The sequence below is a fragment of the Mytilus edulis genome, chromosome 12, assembly GCF_963676685.1.
Source record: "Mytilus edulis chromosome 12, xbMytEdul2.2, whole genome shotgun sequence".
In the NCBI taxonomy this organism is placed as follows: Eukaryota; Metazoa; Mollusca; class Bivalvia; order Mytilida; family Mytilidae; genus Mytilus; species Mytilus edulis.
The window spans coordinates 80,910,224-80,936,087 of NC_092355.1; the positions used below are offsets into that span (position 1 = coordinate 80,910,224).

The 25,864-nt window shown below is 31.8% G+C and overlaps 2 protein-coding genes across 2 annotated transcripts; both read right to left on the reverse strand.

The window, feature by feature from the left end:
* Positions 1-578: 578 nt before the first annotated feature.
* Positions 579-19,171, reverse strand: LOC139499204 (ankyrin repeat domain-containing protein 50-like). Its single transcript, XM_071287881.1, has 2 exons — positions 18,709-19,171; positions 579-3,117 (listed from the first exon to the last, which is right to left on the reverse strand). Exon 2 carries the CDS (start codon positions 2,171-2,173, stop codon positions 710-712), a length of 1,464 nt encoding a protein of 487 aa, XP_071143982.1. The 5' UTR covers positions 2,174-3,117; positions 18,709-19,171; the 3' UTR covers positions 579-709.
* Positions 2,936-25,298, reverse strand: LOC139497875 (E3 ubiquitin-protein ligase DZIP3-like). The gene is made up of 4 exons (XM_071286114.1): positions 25,021-25,298; positions 22,334-22,563; positions 18,709-19,171; positions 2,936-3,117 (listed from the first exon to the last, which is right to left on the reverse strand). The coding sequence occupies exons 1-4, from the start codon at positions 25,232-25,234 to the stop codon at positions 2,936-2,938; spliced, it is 1,089 nt and encodes a 362-aa protein (XP_071142215.1). The 5' UTR covers positions 25,235-25,298.
* Between the last annotated feature and the right edge of the window lie 566 nt (positions 25,299-25,864).

Sequence of the window (25,864 nt, forward strand, 5' to 3'; positions counted from 1 at the left end):
AATTTCATAAAGATTTTCAAAAATATGAATTTAGAAAGCAATGGATTTAGAAATAAAATCACAAAAATACTGAACTCAGAGTAAAATCAAATTGGAAAGTCCCTAATCATGGCAAAAACAACTAAGAATCGATAGAATTACGATGTTTAAGCGTTTGGCGTACTAAATTATAAGCCCGGTACCTTTGATAACTATTTACACCACTGGGTCGATTCCACTGCTGGTAGAATTTTAGTCCCCGAGGGTATCACCAGCCCAGTAGTCAACACTTTGGTGTTTTACATGAATATCAATAATGTGATCATTTCTATAAGTTTCCTCTTTACAAAACTTTGAATTTTTCGAATAAACAAAGGATTTTTTTATCCCAGGCATAGATTTCCTTAGCCGTATTCGGCACAACTTTTTTAGAATTTTGAATCCTTAATGCTCTTCAACTTTGTACTTGTTTGGCTTTATAAATATTTTGATATGAGCGTCACTGATGAGTCTTATGTTGACGAAACGCGCGTTTGGGGTAAATATTAATCCTGGTACCTTGGATAACTATTCACTATTTACTATAAAGTATGGTCCAGTTTTATATTGCTGCATGATTTTTATATGTCATTACAAATTACAAGAGTTCAAAATAAAACATTTTAACATCCCTCTCTTCGGAGTTAAGCTTTTGTTGCATGATAAAGAACCACTCACTAAAGAACAATAGTTAAAAAGAATGTTTTTCCTTCTTCTTCAAATGTTCCGTTACAATCATTACTACAGATGTATGTTCGTTGTCTGTTGCAATCTGTAAAGGGGATTTGCTATCAAGTCTACATATCTGTGTAATTGCTCCTTTATCTAACAATAAACATACAATATCTTCATGTCCTACTTCACATGCAAAAAATAATGGTGTTGTTCCATCTTCGTTTGTTATATTTATGTTAGCATTGTGGTCCAGCAGACAGCAGACAACATCTATCCTACCCATAAAACAGGCAATGTGTAATGGAGAACAACCGGCCTCTATATCGAAGACATAATCTACTGGCTTCTTATTGACATAATCTGTTACATGTGAAGACGCATTCTCTATTAAATAATCAAAATAACACTGTTTTTCATCTTCAAGTGTTTTTGTTGGGTGGTCTTTAATTGTATCTATTATGAACTGTTTACTACAGCAACATATGTTACAATCAGCATTGTTCTTTAATAGTAACCGTGTTATCTCTAGGTTTCCATTCAATGCACTGAAAAGTAAGGGATTACCGCCATCATAGGTCTGTGCATTTATGTTTGGTTTGTGTTTCATTAATAGCTGTACCATACTGGTGTTGTTACGGATACATGCAGTGATCAGTGGTGTAAAACCTTCCTTGTTACATAGATCAACATTAGGATTTCTCTCTAACAGTAACTTCACTATATCAGCATGTCCGTTATAACTTGCCCAGCACAGAGGACTAACGTCATCCTTGTCACAAAGATCAACATTAGGATTCTTCTCTAACAAAAAAAATACTATATCAGTATGCCCTCCAAAACTTGCCCAACACAGAGGACTAACGCTATCCTTGTCACATAGATCAATATTAGGATTTTTTTCTAACAGTAAAGTTACTATATCAGTATGTCCTTCCTGACTTGCCCAGCACAAAGGACTGTTGCCATCATGGTCACAAAGATCTACATTTGGATCCTTCTCTAACAATAACTTTACTATATCAGTATGTCCATTCTGACTTGCCATGACTAATCCAGTATTCCCATCATCCCTACATTGGTCCACATCCGCATCATTATGTAGCAACCACTGTACCATATCAATATAACCATAATAACAAGTAAGTATCAGCGGAGTATTACCTGATGCACAGCTCTCCTTTGGTCTCACTGTATCCTTGGTATTGACTAATGCTACTTGTTCTAAATTGTCCAGTTGTTGTAAGTACTGCAATAACTGTTGTCTGAATAATAAATCCTCCATATTTATGTTACTTAACACATCTGACACCATTCCTGCTGACCAGTCCTTAATAAACCTTTCTAAATATGATTCTAAATACTCATCTGGTATTTTGATAATAAAGTCTATGTTACTTTTCTTGTTATCAAGTGATTTCTCCCAAACGAAACGTTCACGTACTAAATCACTATCACCATGGTCTATTAAACATCCAATCATTTTCTGGCCAAAGTAATGAGCAAGGAAGTCAAACAATTTATCATGTACAGTTTTATAAATACCATTCTGTTTACAGATAAATGTACCATCTAGGGTATCAAGTGCTTTGTTTAACTTTGTCTTTGATGTAATTCTGTTGATTTCACAGGCATCACATATGTCTTCTATGATATGTTTTTGTTCATTTGTCAATTTACCCTGGAACCATTCTACTTCTAGCTGATTATCAAATATAACACATAAAGCCAGGCTACAAATTCTCAAGATCCCTTCATCACCATGGCGACTTAAATTATCAAGTTCATTCTGATAGACGTTAAATGGATTTTTGAAAAATTCTTTAACATCTCCATTATTTCCCCCTTTATATAAAGAGCATAAAAGTGGGAAAAAATCTAAATTTCGTGATAAAGTATCAATATCGTATAAGCTTGAACCAATATATGATTTTGCTATAGCTTTTTTTTCTACATATGTAAGACATAACTTATTTGATACTAAATTACATTCACAGGATTTAAAAGGTAACAATATATTAAATCTATCATCCTTATAGACTTGTAGTCTACACGATACAATAATCTTACAATATTTATCTGCAATAAGTGTGTTAATCACAGGTAACAATTGTTTCCAGTTCCCAATCTGATATTGGTCGGCGATGAAATTTCCACAAATATCATCTACAATGAAGATTGTCTGTTTACCAGACTGATAATAAGTTCTGATGTCTGTTGGTGTGTAGACTGGTATAATTATGTATCATTCCCTTTTTAATAGAAGTGCTGTGTGTCTTGCAATAAATGTTTTTCCAACTCCTGATGGAGCAGTTAACGTCACACAACTATTGTACTGTAAACATTCCATTACATAATCACTGGCTCTTGTTGGCACGAACATCTTATCTTTACATTCCCAGTCTTTTATTTGTTTTTCTATCTGCTCTGAAAAATATTTAAGTGTAGCTAATGAAAATCAAATATGTTTTTCTGAATTATTCGTTTTCGTTTACAATATCTAGTAGTCTTACCTATTCTAATATCGTGGCATCAAAGCTATATCGATTACAGTGTACACACTAGAGCCTAGGTAGTCGAGTGGTCTAGTTCATCGGGCACAGTGCAAGTCGATTTGGAGCCACGATATCTCAGTAGAATGAGTGTGAATTTCGGCCAGGGAAAAACAAACAAATTTGACTCCGCAAATTTACATGTCTAACATTGTTGGGCTGTTATTTTGACAATATATATATATACAGAATGTGTTTTAGTCTTTTATCACCATCCCTGGTGATCTGATGGATAAAATATGTTTAAGAGTTGTCACTGGTTAACACACATAAGCATATAATATAACATCTTCACACGCTTAAAACACATGTCGTATGTCTATCTCTCGTGACAATGTAATACTAACTAATACTGTTGAAGTTAAATTTTTATATAGCGGATGTGGTCCACTGGCCTATATGTCTTGACATGAGGTTAAGCGATTGGTGTTGTCGTCACTAGTAACCCGAATTTAGCTTGAACGGACAAAAACGTGTTAACGCTATTCAAATGAGACTGACAAAAATTTAAAATTATTTTTAATTCATTTCAATTCATTTTAACGCCAGTTAAATAGATTTCTTTGCGGTCAATCAATTGAAATCAATTTGGTGGTAATGTACGTCAAACTAATAGGCCACGCACCCATTGAACTTTTTCAAACTAGCATCAATTCGTTTTAAACATCGTTGAGACCCGAGCTTTGTACAGGTAAATCACTCAAGCAAAACAACCTTGATTTATGTATAGTTTATTTTTTTTCAAATTTTATCGAATTCAGTTAAATGCGTGTATTCTTAGTAAAGTCGCATGCTTCACAATTTTTAACAAATGAATGAACAGTACATGTGACATTTAAGAAATTTAAATAAAAACATTAAAATATTGATGCACGGTTTAAAAATGTGAATTTGTTGAAAATAAAATAGAAAGATGTATAACATAATTTGAATTTGCTAAAATGCAGTAGATCTTTATCTCACATATTCGTTTCAAAAAATGCTAAGTGCTATGAAAACTCGTGAAATGTAATAAAATCAACGGTACCAATTTTGTTGCACCAGATGCGCATTTCGACAATTCATGTCTCTTCAGTGATGCTCGTGGCCAAAATATTTGAAATCCAAAGCATATATAAAAGTTGAAGAGCTATATGTGTGGTCTCTTGCAATTACTTACGAAACTTTAGGTATTCTTGTATATTTACCGTTTCTGTTTTTCTGTTTAACTATATTGTACTCGTAAATTAAATATGTCACGGATTCCGAAATAAAAGTAAATTCACAGAAATTATTCATTGCGTATATAATTTAAATCTTATATTTTCGGTACACAACAAATATTCACTAGCTGTATATTAATATATGAAATAGCTTGTAATGAAAAACAATGTTTTGTTAAATAATAGAATTGATGAAGATAATGTTGACATTTGTTGAATCTAATAAACAGTTAAGTCTTGCTCAAAATTGTAAATGAAGTAACAAATCAATGATCTTTTAAAACTGTGTTAAATTGTAATACCGGTCGCTGGAGCAAAACAGGCGTAAATTGTGGAAGAGCAGCAAAATCAAACGAGCATATTGAAGCGTTGTTACGATTCTGGAAAGGTATATTATCGTGCTATCATGCACCGTGACGTACAAAAATTCTTGTAATAAATGAACATGTATCCTGTATATATGAGATAAATTTTAGTTTGCGATAACAACGGGTAGGTTTAAGGTACACGATCTTGACTGGCTATTAGTCGGCATTTTTTTACGCCTTTTAATACGTTTCAAAAAATGATATTCACGTTTGAGGCATCTAATTCTATCTTATAAATTGAAATGACCATACACATTGTAAAAAAACAAGAACGGAAAGAAACAATTCTGCAATGTTGTTCTCATATTATTTTATAAGCTATATTTTAGCGGTAATTTCTAAAAAACTAATATTTCATCTAGGTGCTCTCGTTGAAGTTCGCGTTACATATTAAAATGAATTTCATTGGTCGGAAAGTTTGCAAACATTCAATCCAGGTGTTCTCATGGAGGTCCGCGTTCATGTTACAATTTGATACGTAATATGAAAGTCCAATATGGTACAAATGTTTAGACTCTACGATGTCCGAGTCAACCAATAGAATTTAGAAAAATAACACTTCATTCCACGAAAAATTAAATTCTATTTATTCACTAATATCAATAATTGATTAACTTGAACTTTGAAACAGTTACATTAATATATCTGTTCGATCCCTTTAATCTAAGGTCATTAAATCTAAATGTATTTGTTTAGGGGCCAGCTGAAGGACGCCTCCGGGTGCGGGAATTTCTCGCTACATTGAAGACCTGTTGGTGACCCTCTGCTGTTGTTTTTTATTTGGTCGGGTTGTTGTCTCTTTGACACATTCCTCATTTCCATTCTCAATTTTATCATTAAATCTAAATAACTTAATAAAATTATTTGCTTCAATATTTTTCAATCAATAAATTGCAGGACTAAATGGAATAAAACATAAATAAAAAAAAACATTTTTTTAACACCAGGAGACTGTCCAGTGGTTGTTCCGTAGATAAGAACTCCGATTTGTTTGACGAGACATGCTTTTTAAGGGAGTTCGCTTCTCAGTTTCAAAGTAATTAACTTTTCAAAACACTAGTTTATATTGATAGGGAATTAAAAAAGGAATTCAAAGAGCAAACAAAATATATAGGCCACCGTGCTTGTTTTCGAGATATGGGCCATTGAAATTTTGGCGGGAAAATATTCTCTCTTGACTTTTCATAGCTTTATCATTGACAAGTTGAAGTTATCAAAAACTGTTAAAAAGTAATTAAAATGTTATAAGACTTTTACAGATGGCTTATCATAATACATGTAAAAGATTTTCATAAAGTAAATGGGGGTCACCGGGCAAATTTTTTCAAGGCATTTAAATGGATAAAACCAGAGGATTCTGAATATCTGACAAAAAATCCAAAACATGACAAGCCAGCTTCCGTAATTGGGACATATGGTTTGAACCCCCTTTTTTGCTGTAATCAGTGATTGTCGTTGTTGTATATATATTATCTTTTTTTATATAAGTATTGTACATCAATCAGGCCGTTAGTTGTTTGAATTTATATTTGTAATTTTTGGAACTTTTAAAAATGATTATGCGGTTTGGGTTTTTCTCTTTGTTAAATGCTGCATGGTGATCTAATTATATAAATGTATGAGACTATAACTTAAACACGCTAAATAATACATTATAAAAGTTCTGTAGAAATACACGTTATTTCGCAAAACAAATAAGCTTCATCAGGCGTGTGCTTCTCTTTAGGTGAAATCATATATATATATATGCACTTATTTATGACTTATTTGTTATAAGACAGAAAAGATTTTACGACTTATGTAACATCTATTTGAGTCCGCGTTACACGTGCCATAGATGTATTACGTCTATGCACATTTTAATGTCTCTCAAACGACAAAAATTATAGTTAATTATGTCGTATACGTATTAAGTGATTGTTTTATAAAAAAAAAAGCTTTTTCAGGGAGTGTTTGTTTATGCATATTTCTTAATAAAAACTAATATTTCATCACGGTGCTCTTGTTGAAGTTCGCGTTACATATTAAAATGAATTTCATTGGTCTGAAATTTTGCAAACTTTCAATCCAGGTGTTCTCATGGAGGTCCGCGTTCATGATTCTATTCGATACGTAATATAAAAGTCCAATTGGACAAATTTTTTCAAGGCATTTAAATGGATAAAACCAGAGGATTCTAAATATCTGACAAAAAAATCCAAAACATGACAAGCCAGCTTCCTTAATTGGGACATATGGTTTGAACCCCCTTTTTTGCTGTAATCAGTGGTTGTCGTTGTTGTATATATATATTATCTTTTTTTATATAAGTATTGTACATCAATCAGGCCGTTAGTTGTTTGAATTTATATCTGTAATTTTGGGAACTTTTATAAATGATTATGCGGTTTGGGTTTTGCTCTTTGTTAAATGCTGCATTGTGATCTAATTATATAAATGTATGAGACTATAACTTAAACACGCTAAAAAATACATTATAAAAGTTCTGTAGAAATACACGTTATTTCGCAAAACAAATAAGCTTCATCAGGCGTGTGCTTCTCTTTAGGTGAAATCATATATATATATATATGCACTTATTTATGACTTATTTGTTATAAGACAGACAAGATTTTACGACTTATGTAACATCTATTTAAGTCCGCGTTACACGTGCCATAGATGTATTACGTCTATGCACATTTTAATGTCTCTCAAACGACAAAAATTATAGTTAATTATGTCGTATACGTATTAAGTGATTGTTTTATAAAAAAAAAAGCTTTTTCAGGGGGTGTTTGTTTATTTGTATTTCTTGATAAAAACTAATATTTTACACGGTGCTCTTGTTGAAGTTCGCGTTACATATTAAAAAGAATTTCATTGGTCTGAAATTTTGCAAACTTTCAATCCAGGTGTTCTCATGGAGGTCCGCGTTCATGATTCAATTCGATACGTAATATGAAAGTCCAATATTTAACCAATGTTAAGACTCTACGATGTCCGAGTTCTGGCCGAAAAAATAATTGATAGCACTTATAAGACATAATGTTAGAACATTTGTCTTTTGTTGAAGTCGACACGCCTCCCTCTCAGTTTAGATGTCTTTCTGTTATTTCTGTACTTTGATTGCTGTCTCATTGACGTATACCTTACATCTCCTTTTTTTCGTTCATCACTTATTTATCATGTGCGTTGATGGCTGAAAAAAATCTGATCATATACATATGATAGCACTGCCTGTCACGTTTGTTTTGCATCAAATAGAGCGGTTTGATTTGGATTTGAGTGTTTTCTACTTAACGTCTAGTGGCAAATATAATTTCACGCATAATACAGCCATTATGTCAGAAAATCCAATGTCAAAGCTTAGGCACATCTGACGAAAATTCAAACCACAGATTACAAATTGCGTTTTTTTACTTAAGTTTATTAAAGAATGATATGCTGCCTTATACTCTAATATCAGTTACTGTACTTCTGCGAAAATGCCTAAAACAACAGCACATAAGGCCATATACATGTACGAGGATCTGCAAGGGGGCGGGGGTCTTTCAATTTTGTATTATTTATTATGTTCATGTAGCTATTTTTCTCTATTCTTTATAAATTTAGCCCATTATTCTCTATTCTTCTTTCCTTTATTCTTTACACCTGTACTCAATTGTTTATCCTATTTTTCTCTATTCTTTCATTTTGAGTCCCATATTCATCTCCTCTGTTTTATTATGCACGTTTCATCCACAATTCCCTAGTATTCAGATTTAAGTTTGAAACGGTCATTTTGGTCTGATCAAGTCTTAATCGACTTCATTTACCGCTAGGAAAAAAACGTTAAGACTTTTCAGAGTTCAAGACTCCGTTAAGATATGCTGTGTTTAGTTCGTTCAGTCATGTCAAAATAATCAAGATTGACGTCCATCCAGTATTCGTTACCGTACGACCGGAAGCAATTTTTTTTGCTTTTTTTTTCATAAATTTGTTTTCTATTTTTCATCATAATGTATTATAGATTACAATGTTGCGATCTTAAATAAAAATTAACATTTTATATTTTGAAAGCTTTTAAGAATTTATATATCTTGAGTCATTAAGCTTATATAAAAGCACAAAACGCAGCTTATTATCACCGATATAGTTTATTTAAAATTTTTAGTCAACTTGCATTAATTTTCAAAGGATTAATTGACAAATCGAAAATACTAGTAGTGCACAATATTCAACAAGCCTGTTCCCACAGTTAAACACTATATAGATCACGACGCGACGTGATACCCAATTTGTAGCAGCTCCGTTTTGGTGGGAAAAATGGACAGATATACTACGGACTCTTCCATCTGCTAAGCCATCATACCATGGAAACTGGCTTTGGCTCTTGTGATATACAGACAGAACGACTAGGTAGATATAGGATTCTTCGCTGTGACTTCTGTTTGAATTAAATTTTCATGAATATTTTATTTTGCTTTATGTCATTTATCATAAGTTTCTAAATCTGCGTCAACGAATCTTGCCTCTTTAAAGGTATAAAATGAAAGTAAGCCATTTTCACTTTACTATGGCATGGAACTAGATAACTGTCCGCCAAGTATAGTTATAGTATAACTGTTCTTTATACTTGTGATTATAATTTGTACTACTGCAAGCAGAAAAAAATCACTTTGCTCTCTTGATGTCTTCTGGCTTGTTTTTTTTTTTTTTTGTTGTTGTTGGTTTGTTTGCTATATTATTGACGTGAATAAAATCAAAAACCCCATATATTCTAGATGAAATTTACAGAACTCAGACTATAAATATGGATAAGAACTAAGAAAAAAAATGCAGGTTAATATATGTTGTATAACGAAATCAGAGATCTGTATTTCAACAAGATTGTTATAACAGCTATAGTATATTTTTTTTCTCTTAAAACATATTTGATACTTATTCCACTTTTGTCATGTATCGAAAATCTATGAAATCTTACATAAGAATAAATAAGCTTTCTGTGATTTCACAATTCACCATAATTTTGTCATGCCACATGCTACATGGATTAGAATTATTTTTTTTGGAAATCTATGACCATACAATTATATGTGCACCAATCTTTATTAACAAAATTTAGCGTTGATAGTTACATGTACTACTACAAAAAAGAGTGACAGTGGTGGTATGTACCGCCCGGAAAACAATGCGTATAGTTCTGTGCACAGTGGCGGATCCAGTCATTTTTAAAAAGGGGTTGCAAACCAAGGATAAAGGAAGAGGATTCAATATCTTTTGTTCCTATAAAGGGGAACAAACCCCCGATGCCTCTTATCTTATCCGCCACTGCATGTGTGTATCGACGCCATGACGTTTTACAAATACGCAAATCGATACTTGTTCTGAAAGGACCGTTTTCGATTTTGTATAATGGAAGTAGGTGAACTATACAGCAGACATATATATGAAAAAATGATGAGGTAAATGTATGAGTGCCAAATGCGATATCTGTCCACCCAAGATACAATCTGTTTAAAGTAAGCAATCATTATTTCAACGCTGCAAAGTAAACTATAAAGGAACGAAAATTTACTAGTGTAAACAATTCAAACCAAACAATACAAAATGAGAAGAAAAAATATCTAATAAATAAAAGAAATATAAAAGGGGTATATCCAACGATGCAATTTTTGTAAAACATATCAGAGTTTACGTCCTCGTCGCTTATATACATTGGTAATATGGATTTTACGGTCAAAAATTCAAGGATCCCTAATTTACTTAACTATCTTTAAAAAAGTAAGTGGCTGCCCTCGTGAATATAAGCACCGACGGATAGCTTTCAACTAGTAAGTTTGTTTAATAGGTAATTATGTTTCGTTGCTGTCTTGCAGACGAATACCTAAAGTTTCCGTGTCATCATCAAACATAGTAATGGATATATATTTGGGTTATTCAATACTCTTTTCTTTTTTTTTTTGGAAAATCGTTATATGTAGAAATCAATACAAATATACATTAATTGTCAGAAATATTAAAGAATTGAATAACTCAAGGATTTGTATAGAAAATTCTTGGTGCATCCTATAAGCTGTTTTGCTTTTGAAATTTTTTTTATCATTATTTAAGGCTTTTTTTGACACAAATAAAAGAATAGATATTTTTTTTTTCAAATAAGGGCAGATGCAATGCAACCCCTCTTTAAAGTCCTCCAAAAAAGTAAAATTCACCCGTATTGGTATGCTGGTGTACGTGTATCACACGTTCTGTCTACAATATACGGAAATGACACGGCCGGGTATTGTTAGTCTATTGAGGGACTTTCAATATCAAATTCATATCCCTCGGCGAAGAAAGGTTTGTGAAGCACCGTGTGTACACTGACTTTTAAAAGAGTTTTAGTATTTCATGCTGTCTAGTCTGAGCATTTTGTGTAGGTTCTAAATGAAAAGGGAAATCCGTCTAAAACATTATGTGTACAGAAAACGGGCTTTGCAAACATGCCCCTTACCATAAAAAATGTCGAATTGATTATTTCGATCATTCGAATATGAGTGAATAATGAATATTTATTCTATTTAGAATTTCATATTAGTTATTTTTGTTTATTGTATTTACAAATTTTATACAAACTCATGACAATTTAGACCTTGGCATTTCGTGTAGAGCTAAGACACCTGTTTCTAGTTGAAGACTAAAAATGCGGTCTTGATTTACCTATGGTGTTTTTGTCGTTTGGTTGCTGTCAAATTGAAGTATATCCAACATCTCCTATAGTATGTGCTTTAAAATCAATGTATACGAATTCATAATTGAAAGGGTTATTTGCATGAGCATAGATCAATTCCATGAATATACTAATATATTAATCGGTGTGAGCTGTACCACATACATATTATATGAACATCATTAATTTCGATTTAAAAAAGTCCCTATAAAGAAATAGATATTTTAAAAAGTCTTAATAAATTCCGATGATCACAAATCTAATCTATATCCGATTTCAATTATTTTGTGATTCTATAATATGTTGGTATTTTTTTGGCAAAATATCATAATATTCCCAGTTAAAGGAAAACAAAAGACTTTGTTTCTGTTATTTTTTTACAAGGTTTTTAATTGTTTAATTATATCGTAAATTGCTAGGTCATTGTCGGAATCCGGGCGACATAGAGTACGTTTTGCCCTTGATTTGACACTCTATAAATTTTAGCATTATTAAAATCGTTGTTTTGTTTGTGGTTTTTTTTTATCTTTGCTACACTCGACATTATTTTTTCCGCTGTATCACAGTTAGTGCATTAGTCTAAATGTCCGTACAATGTATAGTAATATTTCTTTTTTTCACTTTTATATTCTTAAATATAAGCGTTGTCTATTTTTATCTGACAAGCCCACACATGGACTTTTCATTAGTATAGAAAGTTCGCTATAGTGTTCCATCCTGGTCTTAGTGCAGGTTCGAGAGCTTAATGCACCAAAGCGGCCTAGGTGGTTTTTAGACGTACCGGCAAGTCCCTGACCCACAATAGCAACACCGTCCTTTTGAGGATCAATTTGTTAAATTGCCAGAACTATCATACTAACAGCATAATAGTTCCCGTCAGAGACATATAATAAAACAATGTATTATATGTCTCTGTCCCCGTTAAATCAGAGCTCTGCCGTTAAATAGTAATTAATTGTAATTAATGTTACTAAATTCTATTTTTACGCTATCTCAATTTGTAAATAGTTATTTTGTATAATAGAGTGTCTTGTAAGTCATTTTTAGGAAGGATATTGTTTGTTTTATAGTGGATGTAAATAATTGTGTACGAATAACTTTTAATGCAATCAATTTTATAATGCATTATAAAAAAGCTAAACCATGCCGACCGTATGTTACCGTAAACCAAGACAGCTGATTGGATAAATGAGATAGATTGTTACGCCTACATTGATACTTGATGTCCATTCGTTCGTCAACTAGAAGCAGAGTAAGACTGTTGGAATTGCACATTTTGTTTGTCAATTTATTTAAAGCTTGCACGAATGAGGATTTTTTTTTTTACAAATGTGGGTGATTAAGATGTTCTATTCCTTGAGAAACAACATTGTAATAAAATAAAGCATATTTCTCTCTGCCTAAATGCAATCGTAAGCACATTTTCATACTATTCTTTATCTATTTGCAAAAGACGAAGAATTCTCCTTAAACTGTAAATTATCAAACAGACAGACACACTTTCAGGGACAAAATACAAGCGTTTGTTACCATCCAAGGAAATAAGTTTCTATAAAGTAACTAATCCTTAATTCACAACCGTCAAACTCTGAACACATTTTTGATATTTATTCGAGAGATTATAACTTCAAACAAAGTGGAAAAAAGAAGAAAAAAAACGTTTTTAATTTTTTTGGGTAGACGAGTAGCAAATTGAATAAGGAAGTGTTATTGAAAATTGTTTAAGATATGTGATGATTTTTGTAAGCAATGTGGCAAAAAACACGCATATAGAGTAACGTAGGTGACTTTTCCTCGACTGAATGTGTTAGCAATATAAATAATGGATTCCATTTTATCGGAAATGTCCTTATTAAAATAGTCTTTGTCTCACAACGTATAATACTTAATAGTTATCAAAGTTATTTGACTAACGATGTTTAAAAAAAATGACAGAACGAATTAAATATCAGCTTTCTCCTTTTTATAGTGTAATTATAAGTCTGTTTTAACTGGCTAGAAATTATTCTTTAAATTTCTGTTAATGAATCTCAAGAAAGAAAATAAAATCCCGAAATTGATTTGAAACTTTGATGCTCAATAGTTTTCCTGGAAAATATTCACATCCCTTGGGGATAATTAGTGTACGTCTAGTTGCATATATATTACATGCATGTCGAAACAATTGTGATGATGACGAATTTCTTCCTTTATTCTAGATTTTACTACGTCCATAACTTCGATGAACCAAAGCAATCTGTATTTAAATCAAATTGGTTCTCTTCTTCTTCCTCTTCTTCTTCTTCTTCTTCTTCTTCTTCTTCTTCTTCTTCTTCTTCTTCTTCTTCTTCTTCTTCTTCTTCTTCTTCTTCTTCTTTTTCTTCTTCTTCTTCTTCTTCTTCTTCTTCTTCTTCTTCTTCTTCTTCTTCTTCTTCTTCTTCTTCTTCTTCTTCTTCTTCTTCGTCTTCTTCTTTTTGGTATACAATAGTCTATCGGCATTCGATGATTACATAATGTTGGCATACGTGGACTAGTCTATTTTCCAAACGTTTACCCCAATTTAAGCAAAATGTGTGTATCTTTCTTATGTATACATGTATCTATCAGAGGCGGATTTGGGGGGGGCCAGGGGGCCCGGGCCCCCCCCCCTTTTTGGGAAAAAATTTGGTTGCTTATATAGGGAATCATTGAAGCGTGACTGGAGCGGGCCCCCTCTTAGGTCAGTCAGTGGGCCCCCACTTATGAAAATTTCTGGATCCGCCACTGTCTATACTATTCAACGAGAAGACCTCATTTTGTGTGTCGCTTCTCTTCTTGCAGTGTTTTCCAATCGGCATTTAAGCCTGGTGTGCCGACCACCTTCTTTTGAAAGCCGACCACCTTTCGATTCTAGGAGGTGGTCGGTATTTTTTCCAAATTCCGGATTTTTTTCGGTTCCGTACCGTTAAAATTTGAATGCTAATCACGCCTCGCTGATTTGTTTTCATTGACAAAGATGGCGTCCAATCGCCAAATTTCAATGTTTTCATTTATCAATCGGGGAAAAAAGAAAGGCAGATGACGATGATGATAAAGAAAATACCAGACCAAATAAGTTAAATAAAATTAATATTAATGTTGAAGTTGTGGAAATTGAATAAAAATCAACCAAACAACGGAAAAGACACGGAAGTGAAGACAAATATGAGCAAGACTTCAAATGGCTTATAGTCACAGAGGAAGGATACTACTGTTCTGTGTGCCAAAAATACGGCATATTTTGACAAATGATATCAAAAAGTGTGGACAAAGAAACAAATAACTTAAGTCTGTTGTTGTTAAATCCATGCTGATGCATAAAATTGTAAAGGAAAGAAGAGAGAAAAGAGATAAATTGTTGAAAAAAATCAAATCAAAGAATATTTGACAATTAATATGACTACTTCTATTTATGTTTTTTCACCTCCATTAAATGTGAATATTATACTAATCTTTATTTTTGTGACCCCCCACATTAAATTTAAAAAAACGGTTAGACATTTAAAAAAAAAACCGGTTGCAAGTGATTTTTTTTAAAACGCCCACCTTACCTTAGTGAAAAAAAGGAAAACACTGCTTCTTGCCACAATAAATTAATCAACACGCCTCTACTCTGTGCCATATAGGTACAGTGCATAGTCGCATTGTCATCCATTCATATGATTATTCAGATTGAGTTATTTTTGGAGAAAAATGAGAAAAAGGCATCCGGATATTGTCCGAAATTTTAAGTCAGATTAGACTTCCGGTTTGCTTTTGTTTCTGTATACTTTGAACATACATGTATACTACGAATAAAGTGTATTTTCAAGTTAATTATCCACGGCGGTCACAGAGTTTATTAAATAGAGAGGGTCTGTATACTATATCAATGACCACCATGGATCGATTAGTAAACTTAGAATAGGAAGTAAATACACTTTATTTTGTATTGTAATGAATGTTCATAATATACAGATATTGATTTTGCTGCTCTTCCACAATTTACGTCTGTTTTGCTCCAGCGACCGGTATTACAATTAAACACAGTTTTAAAAGTTCATTGATCTGTTACTTCATTTACAATTTTGAGCAAGACTTAACTGTTTATTGAATTCAACAAATGTCAACATTATCTTAATCAATTTCATTTTTTAACAAAACATTGTTTTTCATTACAAGTTTTTTTATATATTAATATACAACTAGTAAATATATTTTGTTTACCGAAAATATAAGATTTTAATTATATACGCAATGAATAATTTCTGTGAAGTTACTTTTATTTCCGTGACATATTTAATTTACGAGTACAATATAGTAAAACAGAAAAACAGAAACGGTAAATATACAGGAATACATAAAGTTTCGTAAGTAATTGCAAGAGACCACACATTACTTACATTTCACGAGTTTTCATAGCACTTAGCAATTTTTGAAACGAATATGTGAGATAAAAATCTACTGCATTTTGGCAAATTCAAATTATATTATACATCTTTCTATTTTATTTTCAACAGATTCACATTTTTAAACCGTGCATCAATATTTCAATGTTTTTATTTAAATTTTTTAAATGTCACGTGTATTGTTCATTCATTTGTTAAAAATTGTGAAGCATGCGACTGTACTAAGAATACGCGCATCTAACTCAATTCGATAAAATTTAAAAAAAAACGATACATAAATCAAGGTTGTTTTGCTTGAGTGATTAACCTGTAGAAAGCTCGGGTCTCTACGATGTTTAAAACGAATTGATGCCAGTACTGTACATTACCACCAACTTGATTTCAATTGATTGACCGCAAAGAAATCTATTTGACTGGCGTTAAAATGAATTGAAATGAATTGAAATGAATTAAAAATAATTTTTAATTTTTGTCAATCTTTATCAAATGACGATTAATCTCATTTAAATAGCGTTAACACGTTTTTGTCCGTTCAAGCTAAATTCGGGTTACTAGTGCGTGTATCTAAGGTGTGAGTTCATATCCCGCAGAGGGACGGACAACAATTTGTCAACAGGAAAATCTAATTATAACACTGTTTGGTGTAATTTTCAGACTTACACATATAATATTCATACATATATATATGTGTATACAAAATTATGAATTGAGTCTATAAAGTAAGCTAGTAGGTCCCATTTTATCATCTAAGGACCTTTCATATTTTACAATACAGTATCAGTTGTACTCATTATTGATGGATGTTGATATGTGGTTGTATACGTGTTTGTCCTTTGGTGGATATATGTTTCATTGGCCATCATATCACATCTTCTAGCTTTGACAACATTTTAATTGAAATTATCAGATCTAGATATCAAGACACTAACATATTGTATTGATTGTTATTCAACAGTACTATGAAATAAAGCAATCTGTAAATTCATTAAAACATCATTACTTTAGGAAAAATACTTGATATTGGGGCTCCTTTATTATTCTATCTTGATTTGAACTGTTATGGTCTGTCTCGATGCTATGAGACTAATTGTTTATTTATGAGGGTGAACCATTATACTTTATACGAAAACCCGTACATGAAAGTATCAACAAAGAGTCATCTAGGATATTTACCTGACGTGTAATATATATGGTCCAAATTTCAAAACCTAAATTGATTTTTGGGTTAAAATAATATTTGTTGAAATCAAACAAACTTTGACATTGGACCTTTTTTTTTTTTTTTTACCTCAAACAGTTTCAAGTTGATAACTGGGCCTAAAATCAAATACCTTAATACTTGGTTAGATTCCTTTTTTCAAAGAATCTTAAGAATTTATTTTTTGTTGAAATCAAACAAAATTTATATTGGGACTAATCGGATTGTAATGTGGACCAATTTGAAATCGAGCCAAAACTTGGAAAAACGGAGTTCACAGTTAGATTTGACATATCAAAGAATGTAAACAATTCAATTGGTCTATGAAATCAAACAATATTATAGTATGACCCTGTTGGACCTCGATGTGCATGATGTGGACAAATCAAAAAAAGGGACTTAACGTATAAAATATAAATACACAAGAAGATACGGCATTTTAAAGAACCCCAAATATTGCTCAAGAAATACACTAAACGCATTGTTTCTTGACCGTTTTTTTAGGTTCATAACTTCTAAAAACAATCAAACCCTTCATTTTTTTTTGGTACAGAACCTTTTTGGTTCAAGTTCATAGAGATTCATAGATTTAAACTCAATTTGTTTTATGACACCAGAAAATTCTTGTTTTTGGTCCCATTTTCCTACCTGATTAAGGCAATTACCCCAAAACCAATCCCAAACTTCCTTTGAAGTATGAAATCTTGTGGTAAAACGTAAATGAGAAAGATAGACTTATACGCACTTATTGTCGTGAAACCATGTCTTCGGACAAAGATGGCGACATTCCTATACTATTATGTTGTATGGAACCAGGTGTGTGCGATAATTGTGCTTGTGGTCAGTTTGAATTTTAGATTAAAGTATATGTTTCAGTAAATGAACCACTTATTGATTATAAAAACAACGAACATTATATAAATACATATGAATACAAGGTAAAAACAAATTCCAGCTCGTGAACTTAGGTTTTATTCAACAAAATTATGTCGGTTGGTTCTGCCATCTCATTAACAAGAATGGCAATGCTATATCTATAGACAAACGTGGTTATCATTACAATGTCCTAACCTACCCATGCTTATTTTCAGTAGATGATGGTTTGGGCCATGTAAAACTATTATTTGCATCCCTAAAACCATGTCGGTCTGTTCGTGTCCCTCGAGTCAATTCTCTTTTCTTTTTTCTTTTTGGGAGATTAAAAAAGTGTGGTTCTGATTGCTCCTTTTTTTTTAATTGTCTGGGACAATCCTTAAAATGCGTCAACATTGCTCAATTTTCTTTCCTTTATCTTAATATGCAACTTTGAAGCTTATACCAGAGTACTAGTTTAGAACTTGAATTAACTTTCATTTTTTAAACTACAACATTCTATGCAAAGTTAAACTGATATTTTTAAACAGTTTAATAAAATACTATTTTCCTGCCTGCCACGTCTTAATAGATTTTAGATGTTTTGGGAAAATAGAAATTCATTTTCCCTTGTCTTGAGTCATAAATCAATTTTGACAATTATTCAACAGATACAAATAAGATTCAAGCATAAACAAGTGTATGATCAATTGAAGAATTATGAAACATTTACTCTTTAGTGATATTCTACTTTTATCTGTATCAATAACTTATTAAGTATAAAATACCTCTGATGTTCCAAGGTATTGGGTCTTTCAAACTTTCCATCACGTTTAAGTGTTCTGTCTGTATTGTACTGTGTAATGTCTGTAAAGAACTAGTGGAAGTTTGTAAATCTTTAAGTTTGTCTGTCACTGTTGAGTGATCTGTTTGTAAAATACTGTAAGAACTTTGTAATTTACTGTGAGAAATTTGTAAATTACCGTGGGACGTTTGTAAATCTTTAAGATTTTCTGTCACTGTGAAGTGTTCTGTCTGTAAAGAACTGTAGGAAGTTTCTAACTGTATAATACTTTTTGTCACTTTAGAGTGTTCCATCCCCAAGTTGTTTATTGTTTGTCTAAGTTCCTTCATCTCATCCAGAGAATGTTTGATTTCCAATAATATTTCCTGATTAGACTGGTCTAAGATTTTCACCTTTAACTCTTGACACTCTTGATACATTGTTTGACCACCTAATCGAAAAACAGCCTAAAAATGAATAATGTTATGTACAATGATATATATATCTTTAATTCTTTAAAACATTCTTCATCATCATGTCTATGTTCAATAATCATTTTAAATTCATTTAAATAATCCTTGCTTGTCAATCAATATTGCCAGGCATCTGTTGTGTGATTGATTGATGATGTGACTCTGAAACATTGACTCTCGTTTTATTAGTTTTCTAAACTACAGCCACAGTTAGGCAATAAGAATTGGTTGCGATGTTAACCGGAGCCTGTGTGTTGCCTGCGATTGCTGACGTTGCCGTTGAACTGTAACGTGTTTTTTTTTTTAAATCTTTTAGATATGCTTCTGCCAAAGTTGCATATCAATCCATAAATGCATACTAATGTAATATGTCAAAAAACGACTGTCTGTTAATGTTAGTAAAAACAAAACTCAGTCTACCTGTCGTCAATACAGAAATATAAAAATAAAAATATCGAAATTTTGTGTCGACCATGGCTTCCAAAATAGTTGTATTGAAAAGACCGCAAATTTATTCTCTCGTCTGGTACACATTTCCAGTCATGAAATTGAAATGATAAATAAGTACATTTATTACAAGTCCTACATTGACACCCCTCCATAGCATCAGGGTTATCTAACGGTTGAAATTTACCTGTTCAGGCGAAAAATAAACTCTTTTGTACCGCACATCAATCGGGTAAATTACAATTACTTTCTAACAAATCATTGACTTTTATCTAACAAATGTAGTTAAATGATATAGTTTATCAAAAATAGGTGTTGAAATATGATTTGAAGATAGATTAAGAAAAGATAGTAAAAAATATTCTATGCGATTAACCGACATAATCAGCGACCATGTTTGAACTACCACACATGCGCAAGTGTGAGATTTAATTATGCATCAAAATTCTTCAATTAAAGTGCTTAAGAACACAGAAGAGTAAAGGTTACAAAAAATTTGCAATTTTGTGAATTTAGAATAAAACAGTAAACTGTATTTAGCTATGGAAATATTTTGAAATGAAGTAATCTTCCTTTGTTCATAATTGTAAATTTGTAGTAGTTTAACCTATTTGTATTCATACGCAATGCAATTCTTTTGTAAATTTTAATAAAGATGTTTTTCATAAGTATGATAATTTAGATACACAGTCTATTTTCAATTGAATAAATTACCCTTCTGTGTTTTAAAACCCTTTTATTGAAGAATTTGGATGTATAACTATCATTTATAAAGTGCTTTATATTGAATGGTTAAATTAAACTAATAACCAATTTGCTGTCACTAGTTTGTTCGAACTATGACAAGGTCAATTTAAGATGCGGTCAATGGTAATATTCTCATTTACCAGAAGATATAAGTAATATTAACTTGTATATGTAAATTTTATAATTTTTTTCTTTAATTTTCCAGAAGTATCTCTCCTTGATTTTCTACAAGTAATTTTCAAACAACCCCTTAAATTCTTAAGCATATGCCTAAACAATCCTGTATCTCAAGAACTAAACAAAGACAAATATTTTGCGTAAATGTAAAGTAACTGCGCCAGGCCTTCAAAAAATTGCTCGGCGAAGACTTGTAAATGAGCAATATTTTGAAGATAACAGGCAAATGAAATTTTCATTGTCCTTGACATCACATTTTATAAATAGTACAGACAGCTATTGACGAAACACTATTAGAACAATTAAGTAAAATGATACAAAGAGTAGAGGGAAACAAGACTTTTTACTTATATAAATAAAAAAAATTGAATGGCTTAGGGTTAAAACTCTTCCTCAAAATAATTTACATGGTCCAGGAAATAAAAGCACTTGAAGACGGATCACCCCCTGCTTGAATGGGGTTCGTTTTGTTTGGTCTTACTTTGTAGGTTGTGTTTTGTGTACTATTGTTTGAATGTTGGTTCTTCGTTTTTGGCCATGGCTTTGTCAGTTAAATTTCGACTAATGAATGTTGATTTCGCCTCTCTTGCATAATATAAACCCTTCCTGGGAAGGTTTTGATTGCGTTTAAGGCACTATAATCCCGAAAATGCTAACAATCAATATGTTTATTTATAGAACGTTCATGTATTTTCTGCAATAAAATAACGTGGACAGAACTGCTTAGTCTCAAATGTGCTTTTTAAACGTGCATGTATCAGGTTCTTGCTATAACATTGTGAAATGAACTTCCGATGACAGGAAATAATTCCGACATTTCGATTTTGAATGAATAAGGAGTCTAAAGCAGATATTCGTTCACTGATGTTGCACACTTCGGATGATGTCAATGTGACTGTTAATAGTTGAACATGGATTTCAAATCAAAACTCTAAAACTAAAAATCGTGTTCATGTCAATCGTTGTTATGATGCTCAAATAATAAATCTTATTACAATTGATTACAAGGTTTATGATAATACAAACCGAGATAAAACTATTCGGCTGGCATAATTATGTATTGAGAATGGAAATAGTGAAAGTGTAAAGGAGCAAAACAAACCTTAACCCTTACCCAAACAAAACAAAAAAGAACACAAAAAAGCTCAAGGCTACAACTGGGACCTCAACACAGCGAGAACATTCAGCCCTCAGAGGCGGGTTTCAGTTGGCCCCGAAACACAATTTATACTAGTTCAATGAAAATGGACGTCACGTTAAACTGGAAACGTTTAAATAATCATAAACTAAGATAACAAAAACATTGTACAAGACTAACACATGATATAGAGGCTCCTGACTTTGGCATGCGCACAACAGCCTTGGGGTTAAGCATGCTTAGTGATATCTCAATCCTTCTCTTATACATTTAGGAAATGTAGAATAAACAAACACAGAATGATACGCAAGGTAAAACCAATTCAATAGAAGTCCGAGTCTAATGTCAGAATAGGTAACAGAAGAAAATATGCAAATTAATAATGATACATACACTCACAATGGACTTCTAGCAGTCTACGGATATTCTTATCAAAGGAATAGATTACCGTAGCCGTATTTGGCACAATTTTGTGGAATTTTGGTTCTCAATGCTCTTCAATTTTTTACTTGTTTGGCTTTATAACTATTTTTGTCTGAGCGTCACTGATGAATCTTATGTAGACGAAACGCGCGGCTGACGTATTAAATTATATTCCTTGTACCTTTGATAACTATTTACATGTATTAATGTAGACACAAACTTACATCTGATATTTCTCTCCATGCTGTATTTGAAAAAGCAGTGTCTATTTTATTACTATCATGATGAGCTAGTTTATTCCTGTAACATTTTATCCTTGCTAGATCAGATCCTGGAGTTATTTCCCCTGGTAGTGGTAGAGTGTCAAATCCATTGATTGGTGGACTGATAGAAGTCAAGTTTCTGATTAAACAGATCATCAACGTTACATCAAATGTTTTTGAATCTGGAACCCCTGTAATATCATTTGCAAGATAAATGTATAGCTAATAGTCATAAAATCAATGTTAAAAGGTGTAATGCTGGAGTAATTAACTCACCAGTTTCAATATTAGATCTAGCTATGTTTCGATAAAATGTTACTACAAAAACAAACAAAATTGATACTTCTTGAACATGTCGAAGATATATTTTCTGTTATTTCTATGAAAAATAATCATCTCATTGATATGAGGCCCTGCTTTTGAAATTTGTTGGTTTTGTTTGTTAGAGTTTGTATATATTTATTCACAATCAGGACAAACATGGTATTTCATGTTGAGCAAAAAATTAAAATCAAATGTTATACGTTGCTTTTTTATATTTTCACGAATCACAGCAAATGGATTAAATGTAAAGACAAGACGTCATACAATCATAGAAAAAATAGGTACATGAATCCACATATAGTTGATCCAAAGATACCCCTAAATGCATATGATTATAGCAATAATATATAGTTTCCTTCGAAATTTCTGATAACAAAATCAATATTAATACCAATAGAAATAATATTTAAAGATTTAATTACAATTTGGTGTTGGTAACCGTTTATAATAAGTATATTTAAAGAGTCGATAAATCTTAAAATATCGTTTCTAAATTTCAGGACGCGATTAACAACATCTATGTTGAAATAAGAATGAATTGACCTGTTTGAAATCAATTTTCTACAGGTACAACCAAAAATTCAAAACCAAATCTTTAAAGCTATGGAATACTTCGTTTTCACCGATTTGAGTCGATTTCTCTTATTTAATTGGTTACATACTAAAACATATATCCAACTTCCAATAAGTCGTACATAAACTCATCACAGATACCAGGATTACATTTTTATATTTACGCCAGTCGCGCGTTCGTCTAAAAAAGACTCATCAGTGACGCTCGAATCAAAAAATGTTTAAAAAGCCAAATAAAGTACGAAGTTGAAGAGCATTGAGGACCAAAAATTCCTAAAAGTTTTACCAAATATAACTAGGGTAATCTATTCCTACGTTGAAAAACCTTAGTTTTTCAAAAATTCAAAGTTAAAACAGTCAACATAACATGAACTCAATAATATATATATATTTATAAGTGCGTCTGAACCAGTGACAAATCTACAACATATTTTTTTCGGACGAATTACCAGTGATGATGACACAAGGCTGTGAACTTATTCTGTATAAATAATTCGTCTAGATATCCCCAAAAAATGTTAGATCTATACATTTGCTTTAGAATATATAAAGCACTGTGTGTGTATTGTTGTCTAGAGACATCTAATTATGCTCTGCTAATCCGATACACAAATTAAAATCATTATACATCGATAGAGATCACATGCCGTAACAAAATTTACGTCTGTTTAATTTCATTTTGGGTCTTACAAGGTCAGTTTCATTTATTGTTATAGGTTTAAAAAAGTTATTCATCCTTTTTTCCTGTATTAGAAATATTTTTTGTGGATCGAATATTAATAAGTCAACTAAATGCTAAAGTCTTGTTGCACTTTCAATGTTGGCATATGTTTTTTCTGTTAATAGTTAAACATGATTAGTATGAGTGATCATATCTCCAGTTAATGTGTTAAACTAAATTGGACGAATACGGATTCACAATAGGTCGAACTACTCAATAAAAACTGTATAAAACATCAGTGATGTTATTTAGCTAATTTTGACAAATTTGGGCCAAACTAACTGCTTACAACAACATATTTTTCTGTCAAAATTTCACTTTTATTAGTACTTGAAAAGAAAAGATTTGTTTCAATTGCTTGTCTGAGCGTATGCCCCTGTAAAGTGTTCCCGTTAGAACGGGTCCATTTGGTTTATAAGAATGAAAGTCTATGAAACACATTTTATATCCCAAATTTGTTCCAAATAAAATCCAATCGAATGATGATAAAAAAACAAGCTTATTGAAAAGGACTTTTAACATGAAATTTTCGTTCCGTTAAATTATTTTCTTTAACAACATTTCCAGATCTGTTCCTATGTCTATTTATATTTTTTCCAGAACACGAACATAGCATATTATTTTGAGATTTTAATTAATCGCTACGGTTTTTAATCATTTCTAGATCTATTTAAGTTTAAATATGATACAGTAATGTATATAATTTTAGAAATGTTACTACCTAGAAATTCCAATTGAAATTTTAAGAAAAATGAACTTTCGTAAAGGTGTATGCGCTTTTGAAACGTTACTTGTTTGAGTAATGTCGTTTGCTGTCTTTATTGATCTTTTGTACCTTTAGCCTATCAATACAGAAATGAACTTAATTAAGCAACACTATGTTCTCAGAAAAAAGTAATAACAAAATATTAAGGATGTCATTTCCAAATAATATAAAAAAAAATTTTGGTTTAAGCAGAGACTAGAAAATTTATTATGTGAACCACATGTAAATGAATTCTTCCATTTATGAAGTCATCTAAAAACATACCATTTCTTGGAATCAAAAGATTCCACTGAGCCTGATTTATGATTCTCTTTATTTTTAAATCCAAAAGAGTATTGTAGCTTGTACTCAGTGTTGAGGACAGAGTGTTAGGTGGAAATTCTACGTCAAAATAAGTACGGACTGCTCTAGGTGTCACTCCTTTTAACAACAACGCTAACCGGACATAATTCTCCTCTTCTATAGAAAGAGGTGCCATGATTTCAGGAATGTCTCTATTCAACGATTGAAGCCAATATCATTGTTACTTAATGGTTCATGTGTTCCTGAAAATAAAGATGTTACGATAGATTAAAAGTTATGCTGATAGTAACAGGAGGCTCCAAGGATGATGATATTTATTTTCATAAGGTCAAGAAACTCAAACTAAAATGTTACGGAGGTAAAACAAAACTTCGTGTCGAGCTAACTTTATATAATTATCTTTTTGGATGTGAAGGGAAATAAATTCGTGTGTCCAGTCCCCACTCCTAAAAGTTTGTTTCAAAATAGTAAACAAACTAATTAATTGCTCGTCATCAGTATATCAAACTAAAGATTTTGACAATTTTGTTTTACTCTTTAGGTTGCACTTGTTTAAGATAAAATGTCCCAACCCTCTATATCCTGGGACTGGTTCTTCAAAACAATACAAAAACTGTACAACAGAACGCAAACAACGCATTTGATCAACAGTACCAAACAACAAAATTGGCTTGAGTCAGACACATATAGAATGTGGCGGGGTAAACATGTTAGCGGGCCCCAACCCTTTCCTAACCTGGGACAGTGGTGTAACTGTACAACATTAGAACGAACTATAAACATCAGTTGCAAAAGGCTTAACGCA

Coding starts and splice junctions, on each gene's coding strand:
- LOC139499204 (XM_071287881.1), bottom strand. CDS start 2,173: ATGATTGGATGTTTAATAGACCATGGTGATAGTGATTTAGTACGTGAA.
- LOC139497875 (XM_071286114.1), bottom strand. CDS start 25,234: ATGGCACCTCTTTCTATAGAAGAGGAGAATTATGTCCGGTTAGCGTTG. Junction 22,564..25,020: donor TCTTTTGATTCCAAGAAATG/GTATGTTTTTAG, acceptor ATGATATTACAG/GGGTTCCAGATTCAAAAACA. Junction 19,172..22,333: donor CATGGAGAGAAATATCAGAT/GTAAGTTTGTGT, acceptor ATTCATTTTTAG/GCTGTTTTTCGATTAGGTGG.